The sequence below is a fragment of the Lathamus discolor genome, chromosome 8, assembly GCF_037157495.1.
Source record: "Lathamus discolor isolate bLatDis1 chromosome 8, bLatDis1.hap1, whole genome shotgun sequence".
Taxonomy (NCBI): Eukaryota; Metazoa; Chordata; class Aves; order Psittaciformes; family Psittacidae; genus Lathamus; species Lathamus discolor.
The window spans coordinates 9,404,555-9,421,754 of NC_088891.1; the positions used below are offsets into that span (position 1 = coordinate 9,404,555).

A 17,200-nucleotide genomic window follows, 5' to 3' on the forward strand; every position below is an offset into this window, starting at 1 on the left:
GATTTACAACTCTTTCAGTGAGTCCAGGGATGGTCTCTGACCAATGGCATTTTTTTGTTTGTATGATTTGAAAAAAACAAGTTTGAATGATGTTGAGAGAAAAAGTCTATCTACCTCCAATAAGGAATAAAAAACCCCCACCCTTTGCACTTCTGTGCTTGCACTTTTAACAAATTAGAGAAAGAAATTCAAGCTGACTGTTAGAAGTTTATTCCAGCTGAAGAGTATGTTTCAGAGTTTGGATGCGAAAACTATCTTCATCTGACAGACAGCTGGAAGGGTACACATACTTCAGTAAAACACTGCTGATTTCCAACAGGCAGTCGCATGCATAAGCCTAAATATACTTTTCTATTTTAATTACATGACCAGTACTCATGAATGGGAACCTGAGCTTTATCTCCACTGACCCTGAAAATCACCTGGAGGTTTATGATGAAATGAAGCACATGTTTTCTGTGGGGTTTTTTTCTGGAAAATGAGGAAACACAGAAAACTTGTTCTAGTTTTTATTTTTTCAGGAAACAATGTGATACACCATCACAGCTTCATTATTGTGAGAAAATTTGGAGGTTCTCCACTTTGGTTTCTGTGACATACATGAGATTTGGCAGTTGTACACAGATACTCAGATCAAGATTCCATGCATGACAGCCTCTGCCCTGAATATCTGCATGAGTATAAACCACACGAGCAGTAATTCTGGCTCCTGCTGATAAATCAGATCATCTTAATAGATGAATTATTGCAACAAATGAAAATTCTGTCTACACCTCTGTCACAGTAATGACTGTAGTTGTGCCGAAACACACAAAAAAGCTTTTAATTGATAGCTTGATTATGGGTCTAGCCACAGTGATACAGAGCTCTGGCTCTGTGCAGATTTTGTCTGGGAGCAATGCCTCAGTGCTTACTCCAGTTTCAGACCTGAACAAAGGCACCTGTTATAGAGTGACAGAGGTCCTAAAAAGTCTTTACAGTGCGCATGCTACATGGACACTAAATGCGTGGATAGGAGTGGAGTGTGGATCAGCTTTCTCTGAAGGGCATCACGACTGCTGGGAGCCCACAGGAAGCCAGGGATCCTAGTGAGCATCCTGGATGTATCAGCAGAATAAAAATTCTCACAAAGGGATAGGATGGAAAATGGTGGACAAGGGACAAGGAAATGCATGCAAAGAGAAATACAGCTACGTGAATGTGCTCAGCAGGGACCAATTTGCCTTCCACCCCCAATATTAGATGACTGCATGGTAGGTAGAAAAAGTGATTTTGATGTGGTCTGCTACAGTTAGTATTCCTTTCTTTCCCACTCACCCCCGGGCTTTCTATTGTTGGGTTTTTTTTCTCAGTTTTTCTCTCTCCCTTATGCATTGTCTTCACATCCGTGTCTTAACTATTTTCCACAATTCTTTTCCCTAAGGCTTTCACTATGCTTCATCCCAGTTCTTCCCAATACAGCTATGCAGATTTACAAACCCTTTCATTTCCCATGACACTGCTTACATTCATAAGGCAAAATTCAGCCTTTTCTTGCCAGGTTACACAGCCATCCTCCCTGCCACCCCTGAATGGCTCTAGACTGCTGTTCCCTTGAGGACTAAACTAGATTAGGATTTATTAAACCCTTAGCCCCAGTTTGAATGATATATGGCCTCAGGCAGTAGGCACTAAGGTGAATGCACACTGCTTCTTTGTAAAGGTACAGTAAACCATGCTACAGAGTGCACTGCCCCAGGCATTTCTAAACTATCTTGTCCTGTGTCAGCAAGATGCCTTAAAAACTCTCTATAGAGCTTTCATTGCTCCATTGTCCCTCGGCTCCCACCCTGTGCGTTTAAATACAGTAAGGAAAGGACTTCATCCTTAATTGAAATTCCTTTCATCAGCCCTGATATAGTCTGAACAAAGATACTGACATGAAAAAGCAGTCAAGAACATATCTTTAAAATGTCAATTTGCCAGTGACAGGCATAAAATGCAGTCACTGCAAATCAAGACTCTAAACCCTCATTGTATATCACAAAGCTGCCACTTCCCCGTCTCCCTCCCCACCCTCCCATAAGTTTTGATGTTTGTACATCTTTGTTTTCCTTTCCACATTCTTCTCATACTGAATTCACAGCAAATCTGAGGCTAGCTGTGTCTTGATTAAACTCCTGCAAACCTTAGAGCAAGCCCTTTTAAACCCTGAATAGTACCATTTATCTTAGGTTCATACTTCTGAAGAAATTGATCGTTCAAGCTCTGTGGGTTTCTCTGCCTTTATTATTATTTTTTTATTATTATTCATTCTGGTAAAGTAATTGATACACTTTTGTCCATACAGACCTTTAAGTTTATTGCTACATGGGTTTACATGGGAGGAAATTGCTACGATCTTGCTCACCTGCAGCAAGAGAAATAAGAAATGAAAGTTTCTTCCACTGGTACAATGTAGGGAAGGATACACCCAACAGAAAAAACATAAATATGGGCCATCTACTGGAAGTTATATTTAGTTTGCTTACCCTGGGTGACTAATGTAGGTGTTACACCTCAAAATCTTGACCATACAGAGACCAAGGTCTGGGACTCTGGCTGCTTGTGTGATCGGAAACACCCACCACCTTCTTGAGCTTCAGGGCCAAGCTAAGCATGAGAACTAGCTTAAGCAATTTGCAAAGGAGGCTGCTGTGTTGGACTGCCAAGGATGGGTGAAGAGCCATGGCCCCAGTGCCTGCTTTGTTCATGGCAGCATCTTGACAGGGACGCAGTGCACTCTTGCCAACAGGGAGGCTAGTCTCTGCTGGGTGGAGGACCCGTCATATCCAAGGAGTAGCAGTTCCTCCCGTGACTCTCCCTTCCTCCTGGCAACAGAAGGATCAGCAAGGCCAGCCCCAGGGGACTCAGTGTCTGGCTCCCCTTCCTTGCTCTATCCCTTCCATCTACTCTCTGTTTCCTCTGCAGCAGTGGTTTAGCATTAGCCTGGCACCAGTTTGCTGGGGACAGCAATATTAAATTTTACACACTCATCTGAGAAACCTGAAACTGGCTTTGTGTTTCTGGAGAGCTGTTCACTTTAAAAGATCTTAAAAGTTATCAACACCTTTTTCTTACTCCTTATTAGTTATAGAAACAGCTCAAATTAAAATCTAATTATACAACTAAAGACAAGCAAATGGAAGAACACATAGAAACAACAAGATGCTGCTGGCCAAAGTGCACAATGTAGGTATAATTTTCAATACCTGATTCTCTACCAGCTTTGGCCTGGTTCAGTTTTTGCAGGTTCTCTCTTGAGGCCTCTCTAAACCATCCCCATCATATGATCCCTCTCTTTTTATTAACTCCACTGGCCAATGCTGTGCCAGTAGCACATCCCATACAGCACCCTTAACTTCATTGACAACATTTTTACAGTTTCTCACACAATCTTTCATCTTCTTTTCACTAGCCCTAGAGTGGTATGTCTCCAGTGAGTTCTTGATGCCACCATCTGTTGCCTGTGCATTGTCTTTTTCAGACACACCACTTCCTGCTACATCTGTTTCTCTTACATTTGGGAAGGTCCCCTTCCATCCCCAGAGCAAATTTTTTCTCTTTCAAATCCTTCCTTCGAGCACACCTTCACCCAGAAACTGCAAATAATGTGACAGCAATTTGGCTGATGACAGTACTGCCAAGTATGCTGATTAATGGTGCTTCGTTATTTCCCCACCACCTCAGTTTGTAGACTACAGTGTGATGTCTTGCTTTGTGCTTCAGCTTGGGGGGGGGGGGGGGGGGGGATACTGTATTTCAGTGTTGCTACTGATTTAACATGTTCTAGAAGAACATGTGAGTGGTGCCCCTCAGGGATCGGTGTTGGGATCGGTCTTGTTCAACATCTTTCTCGATGACACGGACAGTGGGATTTAGTGTGCCCTCAGCAAGTTTGCGAATGACACCAAGCTGTGTGGTTTGGTTGATACGCTGGAGGGAAGGGATGCCATCCAGAGGGACCTTGACACGCTTGTAAGGTGGGCTGATGCCAGCCTTATGAAGTTTAACCATGACAAGTGCAAGGTTCTACACCTGGGTTGGAGCAATCCCAGGCACAGCTACAGGTTGGGCAGAGAAGAGGTTCAGAGTGGCCCTGAATAGAAGGACGTGTGGGTGTTGGTCGATGAGAAAATGGCAGTGTGTGCTCGCAGCCCAGAAAGCCAACCGTATCCTGGGCTGCATCAAAAGGAGCGTGACCAGCAGGTTGAAGGAGGTGATCCTGCCCCTCTACTCTGCTCTCGTGAGACCTCACCTGGAGTATTGTGTGCAGTTCTGGTGTCCTCAACATAAAAAGGACATGGAACTGCTGGAACAAGTCCAGAGGAGGGCCACGAGGATGATCAGGGGACTGGAGCACCTCCCGTATGAAGACAGGCTGAGGAAGTTGGGGCTGTTCAGCCTGGAGAAGAGAAGGCTGCGTGGAGACCTAATAGCAGCCTTCCAGTATCTGAAGGGGGCCTATAGGGATGCTGGGGATGGACTCTTCGTCAGGGACTGTAGTGACAGGACAAGGGGTAACGGGTTAAGACTTAAACAGGGGAAGTTTAGATTGGATATAAGGAAGAAATTCTTCACTGTTAGGGTGGTGAGGCACTGGAATGGGTTGTCCAGGGAAGTTGTGAATGCTCCATCCCTGGCAGTGTTCAAGGCCAGGTTGGACAGAGCCTTGGGTGGCATGGTTTAGTGTGAGGTGTCCCTGCCTGTGGCAGGGGGGTTGGAACTGGATGATCTTAGGGTCCTTTCCAACCCTAACTATTCTATGATTCTAAGAGGCCTGGGACACACAGGTACTAACTTACATGTTAAGATATAGTATGTGCACTATTTGTCCAGGGAATATGCAAAAATGCATGGGAACTTTTCAGTCTGAATGTGGAATTTGTAACCAGTCCTGCAATCAGACAGCTGCACGTGTGCAGGTACTAGATGTGGACTGTTTATCCAGCTGTAACAGTCACAGATTTGGCAAGCAGCAGCAGGAAGTCAGGCATGGTTAATGTTTAAGATACATAATCTTCACAGTGCTGCTGCCAGGTGTCTTCTTTGGCTTCAATCTCACTGTCTCCTCTCCTTTTGTCTATCTAGGGTTCAGGAAAAGGAAGTAGAGTGTGAAGTGCTCTGCCCGTGCAACAGGGATGGTGACTACACAACATGGTCAAAATAATCAAGCCATAACCAACCACTGCATGCTCTACTTGTTGTATTTACCTTTTTGGTAACTATCTGAAAATTTTCCCTGCTCATCTGAGACATCTTCCTAGGTCCATCAACAGTTAATTAAAGGCTGATGGTAAAAGGCTCATAGACTACATGTCTTCCTGTGGGTTACTTCACATCTCTTAGTAGGATTACAATTTGTTTATTATCAAATGCTTATCTATTCCACCCTTGCAGGCCATATATTAATATCTAGTGAAGAAGCAGGGTACTTCATGAGCCTTAGTGTTGTGTTAGTTACAAGGCACAGCAGTAGGGACATCTTAATTTACAGATCATTAAAAAGATGAGTTGTGTGTTAACAGAATAAGCAGAAATACTTGTTTTTCCTGAGTATTTTCACAGCATTTGGTCAAGTGAAAACTATGCAGATGCCTGCTGGCTACAAAATGAAAAGGAGAAAAAAGAGCAAAGTATGGAGTTGGAGCAAAAGAGGAGATTTGAGATGAGGGACTGCTGGACTGAAGCAGTAGCTACAAGGGGAACACACAGAGGAAAGATCCAAACCAGCCATTCTTCAAGCAGTAATTTCAGACGTTGAGTACAATAAATATTGGCATACTCTATCCATTGTCTTTCTGCTCCCACCATAGCTGCATACCTGGACATAATGATATCAGAAGATCTGCACATCCTGGAAACATCCTCATCCCAGGGCAAGTGGAAGATCTTTCGCAGAATAGGTGGATGAAGAAAGGAGTGAGCAAGCTTTGAGGAACAGAAGCTATCTACAGTGGTAGAAGTACCCAGTGTGGTTGTTTTCTTACTTCTCTGTTCTTCTCATTCAGCATGATTTCTGTTTCAACCCCTCCTTCTTTACTTCTTTCTTCATTTTGTTCTCCGAAACTTTGTCAAATATTATCTTTCTGGAGGAGGCACCCACTGTGCAGGAACTCTTTTACTGTACACGAAAAGGACTGAGATTAATGTAAACTACAGAATACATATGATGAAAACAATGAGGAAACTCTAACAACTAATAAGGTTTGCATAGCCCAGTTCACTCAAGGAGCAGATTTCATGACACTTCCCCCTCGATTCAAAGAGGACACTTTAATCTCACTACTATAAACATGACCGAAGGAAGGACCAGGGTGGAGCATGGGAAATACTGTCCTTTTAATTGTCTATTCTTTGGAGAAGCAATCTAATCCTGATATAACAGCCTCTGCTGGCTCCAGGCAAGTCATACAGCCTTTGAAAGGCTTCTGAGAAATGTTAGTTTCAGTTGATGCTACATGCCCAAATTAGAGCTCTTATCTTGGCTTCACGGTGTGTGCAGTGAGACGGACGCATAACGGCAGCACTAGGCAGGCTTTACTTGGATATCATCAGCCAAATTACTTCTCAGGGTATATCCAGGGTTTTCTCAGGGTTGTATCAGTCTTCCCACAGAATATCAACAGTGCTTCTTCTAACAGTGCAGGTGGAGCTTCAGGCCATTTGTGATCCCCAAGGAATTTCACAGGGCTCCTCATCTCTCTCTTCTGTATTTTCTTTATTCAGGTTTTTCTATCGCATTCTATGGAGTAGGAGGCCCTTTCGTCATTTAATCAGATGACCAAACAGCCTGCACATTGGCTGTGTCTGCTACCTGAAAGAACCCAGCACCAGCAGGTAGGACTTGCTTCATCACTCTACTCGACCTCTAGGCCGTGACACCCTCCCAGAGGGACACACCTGGGACACGTGATAACCTGGATGTTCTATCCCCTCTACAGGAAACAACCCACCCATGCCAAAGGCCATGCTTTCAAGCTGGTTGGAGATATGCAGCCTTCATTTTCTTCCTTAACAATCAGTGTAGACACAATACAGATGGCTAATTCCCACTGTAAGTAAAACTAAATATTGATGTGGCTGGATGTCTTACTGTTGACAGTCTAAAGACAGCAATATCACACGCGACTAACTCTTCTGTATACAAGTTTTGAACTAATTTTCTTGGACTTGGCAAATATTAGCACTGAAGGAGTTCTTCTCCGGCTTGTTGATAATGAAGTGCTCACAGCTCAGTGTTCTTCTTGAGCTCTTGAAACATTTTTCCATTTAGGTAACCAGTTGGGTAATGGACACACATTAGGAGAGCTCTGTAATGCTCCATGGACGCCGTGCCTGAAGTCAGGGCACTAGTTGGATGTACATGAATTACACGTAAGTATGCACAGGCTGCACAGGTGTAATTTTCCGTATAATTTCACTTGAGCTACATCACAGTGTTTTGTTATTTTTTTGTTTTGTTGGTTTGTTGTTTTTTTTCTCAAGCACACAGGGCTACTTATCCATTCAGGGCTACAGTTATAACTTGCATTAACACATAAATACATCATTTGCCCACAATCATTTGCATTCTGCTCTCTGGGTCAATGAACGTGTTATAGAGACACAGCTCCACAACCACTTTGTGAACCACCACTGCTTCTGCCATATGCCCTAAATTATGTGCTGATTTACTCAATGAATTATTTGGTATATGGATTGTTATAGAATCAGCTAGGCTGAAAAAGACCTTTGAGATCACAAAGTCCAGCCATTACCCCAGGACTGCCAAGCCCAGCACTACCTAAACCATGTCACAAAGGGCAAACTGCTCCCCGCTCAGGATCTACCCTTATGGCTGCCCCTCATGATCTCCACTCCCAGCCACTCCTCATCTGCCCCCTATAAGTGGCCCACACTGTATGGCTGCCGCCCCTACCCCCCATGGCTGCCCCTGCTCTCCTCTCATGACCACCCCCCACATCCCATGGCAGCCCCTGCACTCCCCTCATGACTGCCCCTCAGCCCTCATGGCCACCCCTCAAACCCCACGACTGCCCCTGCTCTCATGGCTGTCTCTCCTGTCCCCTCATGACTGTCCCTCACCCCTCATGGCCAATCCTCACACCTCATGGCCACCCCTTCTTTCCCCTCACCATCTCCACTCATGGCTGCTCGTTCTCTCCCTTCGTGATCTCCCCTTATAGCCACCCCTTCTTTCCCCTCATGATCTCCTGTCGTGGCTGCCTCTTCTGTCCTTTTATGACTGTCCCTCAGCCCTCATGGCACTCCTCACACCTCATGGTTGCCCCTGCTCTCCCCTCATGATCTCCTGTCATAGCAGCCTCTCCTCTCCCCTGATGATCTTCCCTCATGGCTGCTACTCCTTTCCCTTATGATCTCCATTCATATCTGCCCCTTCTTTTCCCTCATCATCTCCCCTCATGGCCACCTCTCCTTTTCCCTGATGATCTACCCTCATGGCTGCTCCTTCTTTCCCCTCATGATCTCCACTCATGCCCGCCACTTCTTTTCCCTCATGATCTCCCCTCATGGCTGCCTCTCCTTTCCCCTCCCGATCTCCCCTCCTGGCCGCCTCTTCTTTCCCCTCACGATCTCCCCTCATGGCCGCCCCTTCTTTCTCCTCACAATCTCCACTCATGGCCACCTCTCCTCCCCTCTCATGATCTCCACTCATGGCTGCCCCTCCTTCCCCGCCACGATATCCACTCATGGCCACCACTTCTTTCACTTCACGATCTCCACTCATGGCTGCCCCTTCTTTCCCCTCACAATCTCCACTCATGACTGTCCCTCCTTTCCCCCCATGATCTCCACTCATGATCTCTCCCTTCTTGATCTCCCCTCATGGCTGTCCCTCCTTTCCCCTCATGATCTCCACTCATGGCCATCCCTTCCTTCCCTTCACGATCTCCACTCATGGCTGCCCCTTCTTTCCCTTCACAGTCTCCCCTCATGGCTGCCTGTTCTTTCCTCTCATGATCTCCCCTCTTGGCCATCCCTCCTCACCCCTCATTATTTCCCCTTATGGCCAGTCCTTCTTTCCCCTCATGTTCTTCCCTCACAAAATCATTGAACGGTTTGTGTTGGAAAGTACCTTAAGATCACGCTGTTCCAGCCCCCTGCCATGGGCACGGGGGACACCTTCCACTAGACTATGTCGCCCAGGGCTCTGTCCAACCTGGCCCTGAACACTGCCAGGGATGGAGCATTTACCGTATCTTTGCACAGCCCATTCCAGTGCCTCACCACCCCCACAGTAAAGAACTTCTTCCTTGTATCTAATCTGAACTTCCCCTGTTTTAAGTTTGAACCCGTTACCCCCTGTCCTGTCACTACAGTCCCTAACGAAGAGTCCCTCTCCAGCACCCTTGTTAGGCTGCCTTCAGATACTGGAAGGCGCTCATGGCCGTCCCTCCTCTCCCCTCACGATTTCCCCTCATGGCCGGCCCTTCTCTCCCCTCATGATATTCCCTCGCCAGCCTGGACAGCCCGGGAAAGTCGACGCTGACAGGCAACCCGGACGGCTGCTATGCTGTGAGGGGCTCGGGTGGCCTCAGCCCCAAACTGCCTTTTGCTCAGGGTGACCCCTGCGTGTTGGAGTTGCGGGGCTCGGGAGCGGCGCCAGAGGCTCCCGAGAGACCGCGGGAGGTCAGAAAAGCCCCCGCCACGTTCCCCAGACGCAGCGACACATATCCGGACATATCGCGACAGAGCCCCCCAGCCCCGGCCCCCGGCCCGTCCGCGCATGCGCGGGAGGTGGGCGGCCGTGACCGCGGCAGCGGCAGGGGGGCTCCCTTAAAGGGCCAGGCGTGCGCTGCCGGCTGGCCTGCGCGCTGCCGCTCACCTCCAACCGCGCCCCGCCCCTCCCGCGCACCTGCGGGCGGCCCGGAGCACGGCCTAGGGGGCAGCCGCGAGCCGCGGCGGGCGCCGTGGTAGCGCCGGGCTCCCGCTCGGCCCCGCCGGCACCTGCGGCGGGCGGTCGCGCTCCGCGCCCGTAACCCGGAAGCGGTGCGGCTGCGAGGAGGGGAGAGCGCCGGGACATGGCCGCTGCCTGCTCCTGTCTGCGCGCCGCAGCCGGCATGGCCCTGCCCGCGGCGACGCGCAGCTGAGCATCGACCTTGCCTTCCCCTTTTCCTCCACCTCCTCCTCCCGCCGCCGCTCGGACGCTGCCTGGGCCGGGGCGGGGCCGGTAGCATTGAGGGGGGCCCCTTGCTGCCTGGCGGGGGCCTCGGGGCCGGTGGCGGGTGGGGCCGGGCCGGGAGGGGGCCGCGTGTGGTGCTGGGGGAAGGGCCCTTCCTGGCGCGGCTGCATGTTCCTGGCGCGGGGGTGCCTGCGCTTAGTGCTGAGCGCTGCACTGCGCCGGGGGGTCTGCGTGTTCGTCTTGTACATGTACTTGCGATCTGTTTCCTTTGAGGGCATCTAGGGTGGTGCTTTAGAGTTGTATTTACTGTAGCAGTAGTTGTGGGGTTTGAAAAGGCTGGTTGTACTTCACTTATATCTTGTGGGGTTGTTTTTTTTTAAGTTGGGTTTTTTTTTATAGGCACGTTGTCAGGCTGTGAAAAGCTGAAGTATTTTTGCTGAACTGTAGTTCCTCCAAGGCTGTCATTGTTTGCATTTTGGGAGGGCAGCTGGTGGCCTTGCAGGAAGGCGTGCAGGTTGTGCTGGAGGAAGGCACTGGGTTGGTTCAGTTTTGATTTCTTTCCAGTATAGGTTAGTTTTTCTCCGGTGTCTCTGATGCCAGAACAAGGCCCCAGAATGAACGGTTTCTCTTTGGGCGAGCTCTGCTGGCTGTTCTGCTGCCCGCCTTGCCCCAGCCGCATCGCTGCCAAGCTGGCCTTCCTGCCCCCGGAGCCCACCTATACTGTGCTGCAGCCTGAGCAGCAGCAGGAGGCTGGGGCAGCAGCTGGGGCAGGGACCCCGACGGGATCAGGCACCTGCAGTCTGCACTTGAGTGAGCGGGCGGACTGGCAGTATTCGCAGCGGGAACTGGATGCTGTGGAAGTGTTCTTCTCCCGCACGGCTCGAGATAACAGGCTGGGCTGCATGTTCGTACGTTGTGCCCCCACTGGCCGGTACACCCTGCTCTTCTCACATGGTAATGCTGTGGACCTGGGCCAGATGTGCAGCTTCTATATTGGCCTTGGCTCCCGCATCAACTGCAACGTCTTCTCTTATGACTACTCTGGCTACGGGGTGAGCACTGGCAAGCCCTCTGAGAAAAACCTGTATGCAGACATTGATGCAGCCTGGCAGGCCCTCAGGACAAGGTAAATGAATATTTGGGCACAAGGTATTTCTGTATCTCTGTTTAATCCTAATGACTCCAATGTCTGCACAGTTGACCTGCTGAGAGGTGGAGGGGAATGGGTTTGTAGATGGTTTGAGTTATTTCGATGGCCTCACCAGATGTTCTGTCAACAGCTACAATGTGATTTGCTGGATGGCTTTATTTGTTAAAAGGTTTAGGGGTTTATTATACAGCTGAATATGTTAGTCATTGCTCTACCACTAAAAAGCTCCATTTTAAGCAAGAGGTACTGCACTGGTTGCAGTTTGAGCTTGCAGGGTACAAAAAGATCTTTTGTTTGAGACTTGCCCACCATGGTCTGTGCCTGGAGGTAACCCAGTGGAGCCAAAGCTTTGACTGAATTTGGTAGTAGCCTAGATTAGAGCTTATCAAGAAACTGCTGGTGTTCTGTGATGTGCCTGGGGTTTCACGCATGCTTACCCGACGTAGACATCTTTCAGACAACTGTTATCAACTGGGTAGGGTAGCAGGGTGGAAGGAAAAAGTGTTGACAGGTGGAAGTAGAGCCCGGGATTCTGCCAGGAGGAGGTGCCAAAGTAGGTGGCATCCAAAGGGGTGGAGCATCAATGAAACAGCTCTGGCAAGGTGGCATAGCCAGTAGAAACACGGAGGCCATGTGTTATAGGAAATCCCAAGCAGATATGCTGCCCCTGGCTCCTTGCTATAATTGGTTGTCATCCATGGGCCTCTGTTGCCTCTTCTGTCCACAGAAACCATGAGCTCTTCTTGCTGTTGCATAAGTGGTTCTTAAAGTAGGACCTTGCAGAACATATAAAGAGAGGGCTTTAAAAGGCTTAAATGGTTGTAATAGGACAGGAGAAAAGAGCAATGGAGGTTTTCTTTTCTTGGCTCGGGGGTTGCGTAGATGAACTTAGCTTCCATGAAATAAGTATTTAATGTCTATCTTAGGGATATGTGCCAGCTTCAAAAATAGTGACAGGAGTTGTTGCTAATTTAGATAATTGGCTTTTCAGGGATCTGGGGATTGGTCAATCATGGAGTCCAACGTCAAGAGCATGGGGAAGAAAGGTGTAGGGGGAAAGACGTTTTGTAGGAGGTGTTCTGTCTGGTGAGCAGGCCAGGTTCTGGGTACATTTTCCAGTTCACTCTCTCGTAAAAAAAAAAAAAAAAAAAAAAAATTCTTGTATATAAATAAGGAAAGAATTTTAATGTGCTGTATGCAGAATAAATTACTAAATGCCACTATTCCACATATGGATTGCGTAAATGATGTCTAGGGAAGGAACAGAGCTGTGGCTGAGCCAAGCATAGTTAATGTTTGTCCTTTAGTTGCTGTGTTTTCTGTCTGTTTCTCTTTGTTTAGTTGATCGTGTTTTTTCATGGAGGTATTCTAGAGCTCTGGAAGAGTGCTTTCACATCTGCCTTTAAGTGCTCCTTCTTGACAAGCATTTAGTACATGTTTAAGGTCTACACATATCCAGAAATAAGGGGTTCCTTCACATAAATATTTCAAGAAACCTGACCCAGTAGGTGATGCCCACACATGCCCAGCTTGCTCTGAGAGGATCAGGCTCCATCTATTAAAGTGTGAGTGGAGAAGTTTATAGTTTTACATTAGAGCTTTTTACGTGGTTTTTGCAAGATCTAGGTTTTGCTTTCCTCCTTAAATTGAGGGATTTTAAAAGTTCACCAACTTTTACTTTATCGTGTTTGTAAATCCCATGTCTTAGTGCTACCTTGAGAGTACTGTTAGAGAAGTTGTGTTATTGGTTAGATTTTCAGGAGCCAAAGGAAATATTACAGTATTTTAGGTGCTGAGTAAAGAAATTGGTTCCTGTAAAATGTAAGCTTAAAAAACCCCCCAAGAAGTTAATTGATTCTAAACAGATGGCAGATGTCTTTTGAGCAGGTATGAACCAAAACAATAGTCTTTCTGCTGATGAATTCTCTAAGCAGTAGTGTGAACTTTGATCATTTCTTAGCCCTTCTTGATAAGTCCAGGTGGCTCACAATTAAGTGAAATATTCTGCTGTAAGAATTCAAGTCTTCCTCTTGAGATGTATTATACCACCTCTGCTGCAGTGGTTCACTGATATCTTCCAAGAGTTTGTGTATGCTTTCATTCTTACTGCAAATTCCCAACATTTGGCCTGTAGCCATATGGTGGTGAACGGTAATGCAAAGTTGAAAGTGAAGTCTTAAAATAGAGGTTTACTATGCTATCAAAAGCATTTAGTCATCTGTGCTAAGTTCTGTGGGAAGCTGTTGTTCTTCTGAATCCACCAGACATTCCACATGGCAGTAGGAAGGAATTATTAAAATGTTGGAAGTCTGAGATACTTTTTTTGTTTTTTACTTTTTTTAAATTGTGCCCATGAAGTACCACTGATACTTACAAATATTAATTTATCAGTGTATTATGAAAGTTGCAGTGTTTGACACTACAAAAAGAGACTGCTGCCAAACTTTAGAAATGATAGGGAGCTGCATGTGTTTGCAAGCATAGCTGCAAATTTTGAGTGTATATTTTCAAGGTACTCAAATGAGGATCTCGTGATCCCATACACATTTAGATATCAAAGCTTACATAACAGATGATTATAAAACCATCCTTTAAATACTGGATGGAAAATAATAAATTTTGTCTGTTTTCAATTATCATCTGTCTTGGGTGATATCATCCAATTATCATCTGTCTTGGAGGAGAATCTGTCAACTGTACTCTTAGTCTTTGTGAAGAGTAACTTATTTTCCTTAGTTCTAATTAAAAGAGCATCTCTTCTCATGAATTAAGTACACTCTTAAATCATAATTTTACTAATTATTTAGTTTGAATGTCGTCTTTCAGCCCAGGTGAAGATGTTGATGTATAATTTTATTCCCTTGAAATGAGTTTTTATAGATGTTCCTTCAGAGGCCTAGCTGTAGCACCTGGAGTATTGTGTGCAGTTCTGATGTTCTCAACATAAAAAGGACATGGAACTGTTGGAACAAGTCCGGAGAAGGGCCACGAGGATGATCAGGGGACTGGAGCACCTCCCGTATGAAGATAGGCTGAGAAAGTTGGGGCTGTTCAGCCTGGAGAAGAGAATGTTGCATGGAGACCTCATAGCAGCCTTCCAGTATCTGAAGGGGGCTTATAGGGATGCTGTGGAGGGACTCTTTGTCAGGGACTGTAGTGACAGGACAAGGGGTAATGGGTTCAAACTTAAACAGGGGAAGTTTAGATTGGATATAAAGAGTAAGTTCTTTCCTGTTAGATTGGTGAGGTACTGGAATGGGTTGCCCAGGGAAGTTGTGAATGCTCCATCCCTGGCAGTGTTCAAGGCCAGGTTGGACAGAGCCTTGGGTGGCATGGTTTAGTGTGAGGTGTCCCTGCTCATGGCAGGGGGGTTGGAACTAGATGATCTTGAGGTCCTTTCCAGCCCTAACTATTCCATGATTCTATGATTCTAGTTCTAGTATAAACTGTTAATTGGTAATTAATTTGGTCTTTTATATATATTTATTTCCACTCAATGAACAAATTTCCATCTGGTATCTGAATGTTTCTCTGAGAAGTTTCTGTTTCATTGCTTCGATAACATTTTTTGTGCATGTGTTATTTTAGGCAGGTTGGTCTGGTTTTGTTCTGTTTGTTCCAAAGCCAGTACCATGTTGAAGAGAAGCTGTATTGGACTCTCTCTTCTATCATGGTCCATATGGTTTTAAGTTGCTGCTTTTTATTCAGATGTGATTAACTCTTATCCTGATATCTGACTGACTTAGTCTAACATCTGCACAGACTGAATTGATTGTTGTCCTCCCCCTTCTTTCCTGAATTCCACATGGGAAGGTTGAACTTTCAAACATGTTTACATTAAGACAATGTACAGTACTTAAAAACAGGATGCACTCTTTGGATCTAGGTACAGTGCTTAAGCACAAAACCATGACTGCTTTGTTGACTGCATGCTATTTATATTAAAATCAATTTGTATGTTCTCTAAAAATTTGGAGAAGCATTGTGAAATGTTTTAAACCCCCAGTCAAATGAAGAAGGTACTGCTTCCCCACTGTCTCTGCTTCTGGAGTAAAGTATCAGAGAGGAGAACCTAATAGTCCACCTTTTGGATATTGAAATGAGGAGAAGAAAAGATAGTTAATAAATACAAGAGGAAGAGCTGTTCTTGTTGCATTTAACAAAATACAGCTAGATGTATTTTCAAGGTATACAAAATAAGATAGTATCTTTCTTTTTTTCCTGTTTAAGCTTTTGATAAATGATAGATGTTACTGCAATGTACATTTTGAGAATGAGGGATTTATACATTTGAATTTGTCTTTCAGTTGATAGGAGAGCATTGATTCACTTCCATTTTTCATTATGGTTCTTGGCATGATGAAAGGAAATGGATTGTGAAATGGTATAGTAAAATGCAAGGGCTTTTGATCAGTGGGTAACAGGTAATTTAGAATGTTTAAATAGATTTTTAAACTTTCCCCCAAATATAATGTAAAAAAAGATCCAAAACTAAGCCTTTTATTATATATGAATTTTACTATTTGTGGTGCTGATTATTGGTCTCTTCACATGGCTGTTTCATTTGCAGAAGTTAATGGAAAAATATTACGGTTTTCTTTGGAGTAAAATTGAGAAACACACCTAATTGGATTAGAGCGATAACTAATCTTCTAGGGTTATGTCAGTTTAGTTTGTCTCCATTCTGATTTGCTGCAGTGGTTACAGCTTTCTAGGTGAATGATAGTTTCAGGTTGTTTGATTTGTCAAAATACTTATTTTGTACTTTAATTTTCTTTGCTACAGAATCTTCTTTCGCTATCACTGTATTTCTGAGCATAATCTAAACAGAGTTCTTTAGGTTGAATACTTAGAGGGTTTGGTAAGAAGATACCAACTAAATTCCTGATTTAGTCAAAGGCAGGGGTTGGCAGAGTCATGATAAATAATACAGGAGTAATAGGCTTCTCCCTGTTGATGGTTCATCACCTGGTAGATTTTTCTGTCATTGACTTTGATAGGGTATTTCCCACTTGCAGCTTCTTAATAGTTGCTATAGTGTCTGCAAAGGATTGTTTAAAGAGTCTGTTCCCTAAATCTTAACTTATTCTACCTGCCACGGTCAGTACATCAAGAAAAACTGCATACAACTTTGCAAAATAGAAACACACAGAATAGTCTCCTGTTGTTTATGCAGTGAGCAGAGATTAAATCAGATGATGAGCATCGCAGGGACAAATACCAACAACTGTTTAAAACAGGTGCTCTGATGTTCAAAGTTACTCAGAATGTTTACTGAGCTTTGGCGTGGTATTACATAGTTAAGTCACTGAAGTAAAAGTGGTTTTGTTAAATGTTTCCCTATTTCTGTCAGGACTACAAGATCAAAGCTTGGTTTTGTTTTTGTTGTTTGTTGTTGGTTTTTTTTGTTTTTTGGTTTTTTTTTTTTTTTTAGAAGATGATTTTTCACTGTCAAGAATGTTTTGCATCTAGTGTTAATTGGGAAGTAAAATAAGCTGCCAAAGAGCCTTTGACTAGCAACACTTGTTAACCCAGGTGTAGATAGTCCTGAAATTCAGCTGCCTGAACTGGAGATGTTGGTTTACCCTGCTATACAAAGGTTGTAGGACCTGGTGCTCAGTATCATCAGAGCATTGAACATGAAGGTTTCTAGGCAAACATGTTGTTAAATCCTACTTGCTGAAAGAGCCAAAGGTTTCTGTCTGCTTTTTAGCGCTAAATTGTGTGAAGCATACAAAAAAGAGAAAGGCAGCTCTTTCCCTTTCTCACTCTGCATAGAGAAGTGTGTCTTCTCTGGAGACTGAGCTGATGGTTGTTACACAGTGGCTGTTTGACCTGTGCATGCTGCTGGCAGCGCTTAGATTTGTTCACTTTGGTCGTAACAA

At 45.3% G+C, this 17,200-nt stretch overlaps 1 protein-coding gene across 1 annotated transcript in view; it reads left to right on the forward strand.

Annotated features, from left to right (window-relative positions):
- Nucleotides 1-9,931: 9,931 nt before the first annotated feature.
- ABHD17C (abhydrolase domain containing 17C, depalmitoylase) overlaps nucleotides 9,932-17,200 on the forward strand; it is a 30,320-nt gene continuing 23,051 nt past the window's right edge. Inside the window, exon 1 of the mRNA XM_065688437.1 lies at nucleotides 9,932-11,291. Coding sequence (XP_065544509.1) covers nucleotides 10,759-11,291 — 533 coding nt within the window. The 5' untranslated portion in view covers nucleotides 9,932-10,758. The remainder of the gene's footprint in view (nucleotides 11,292-17,200) is intronic.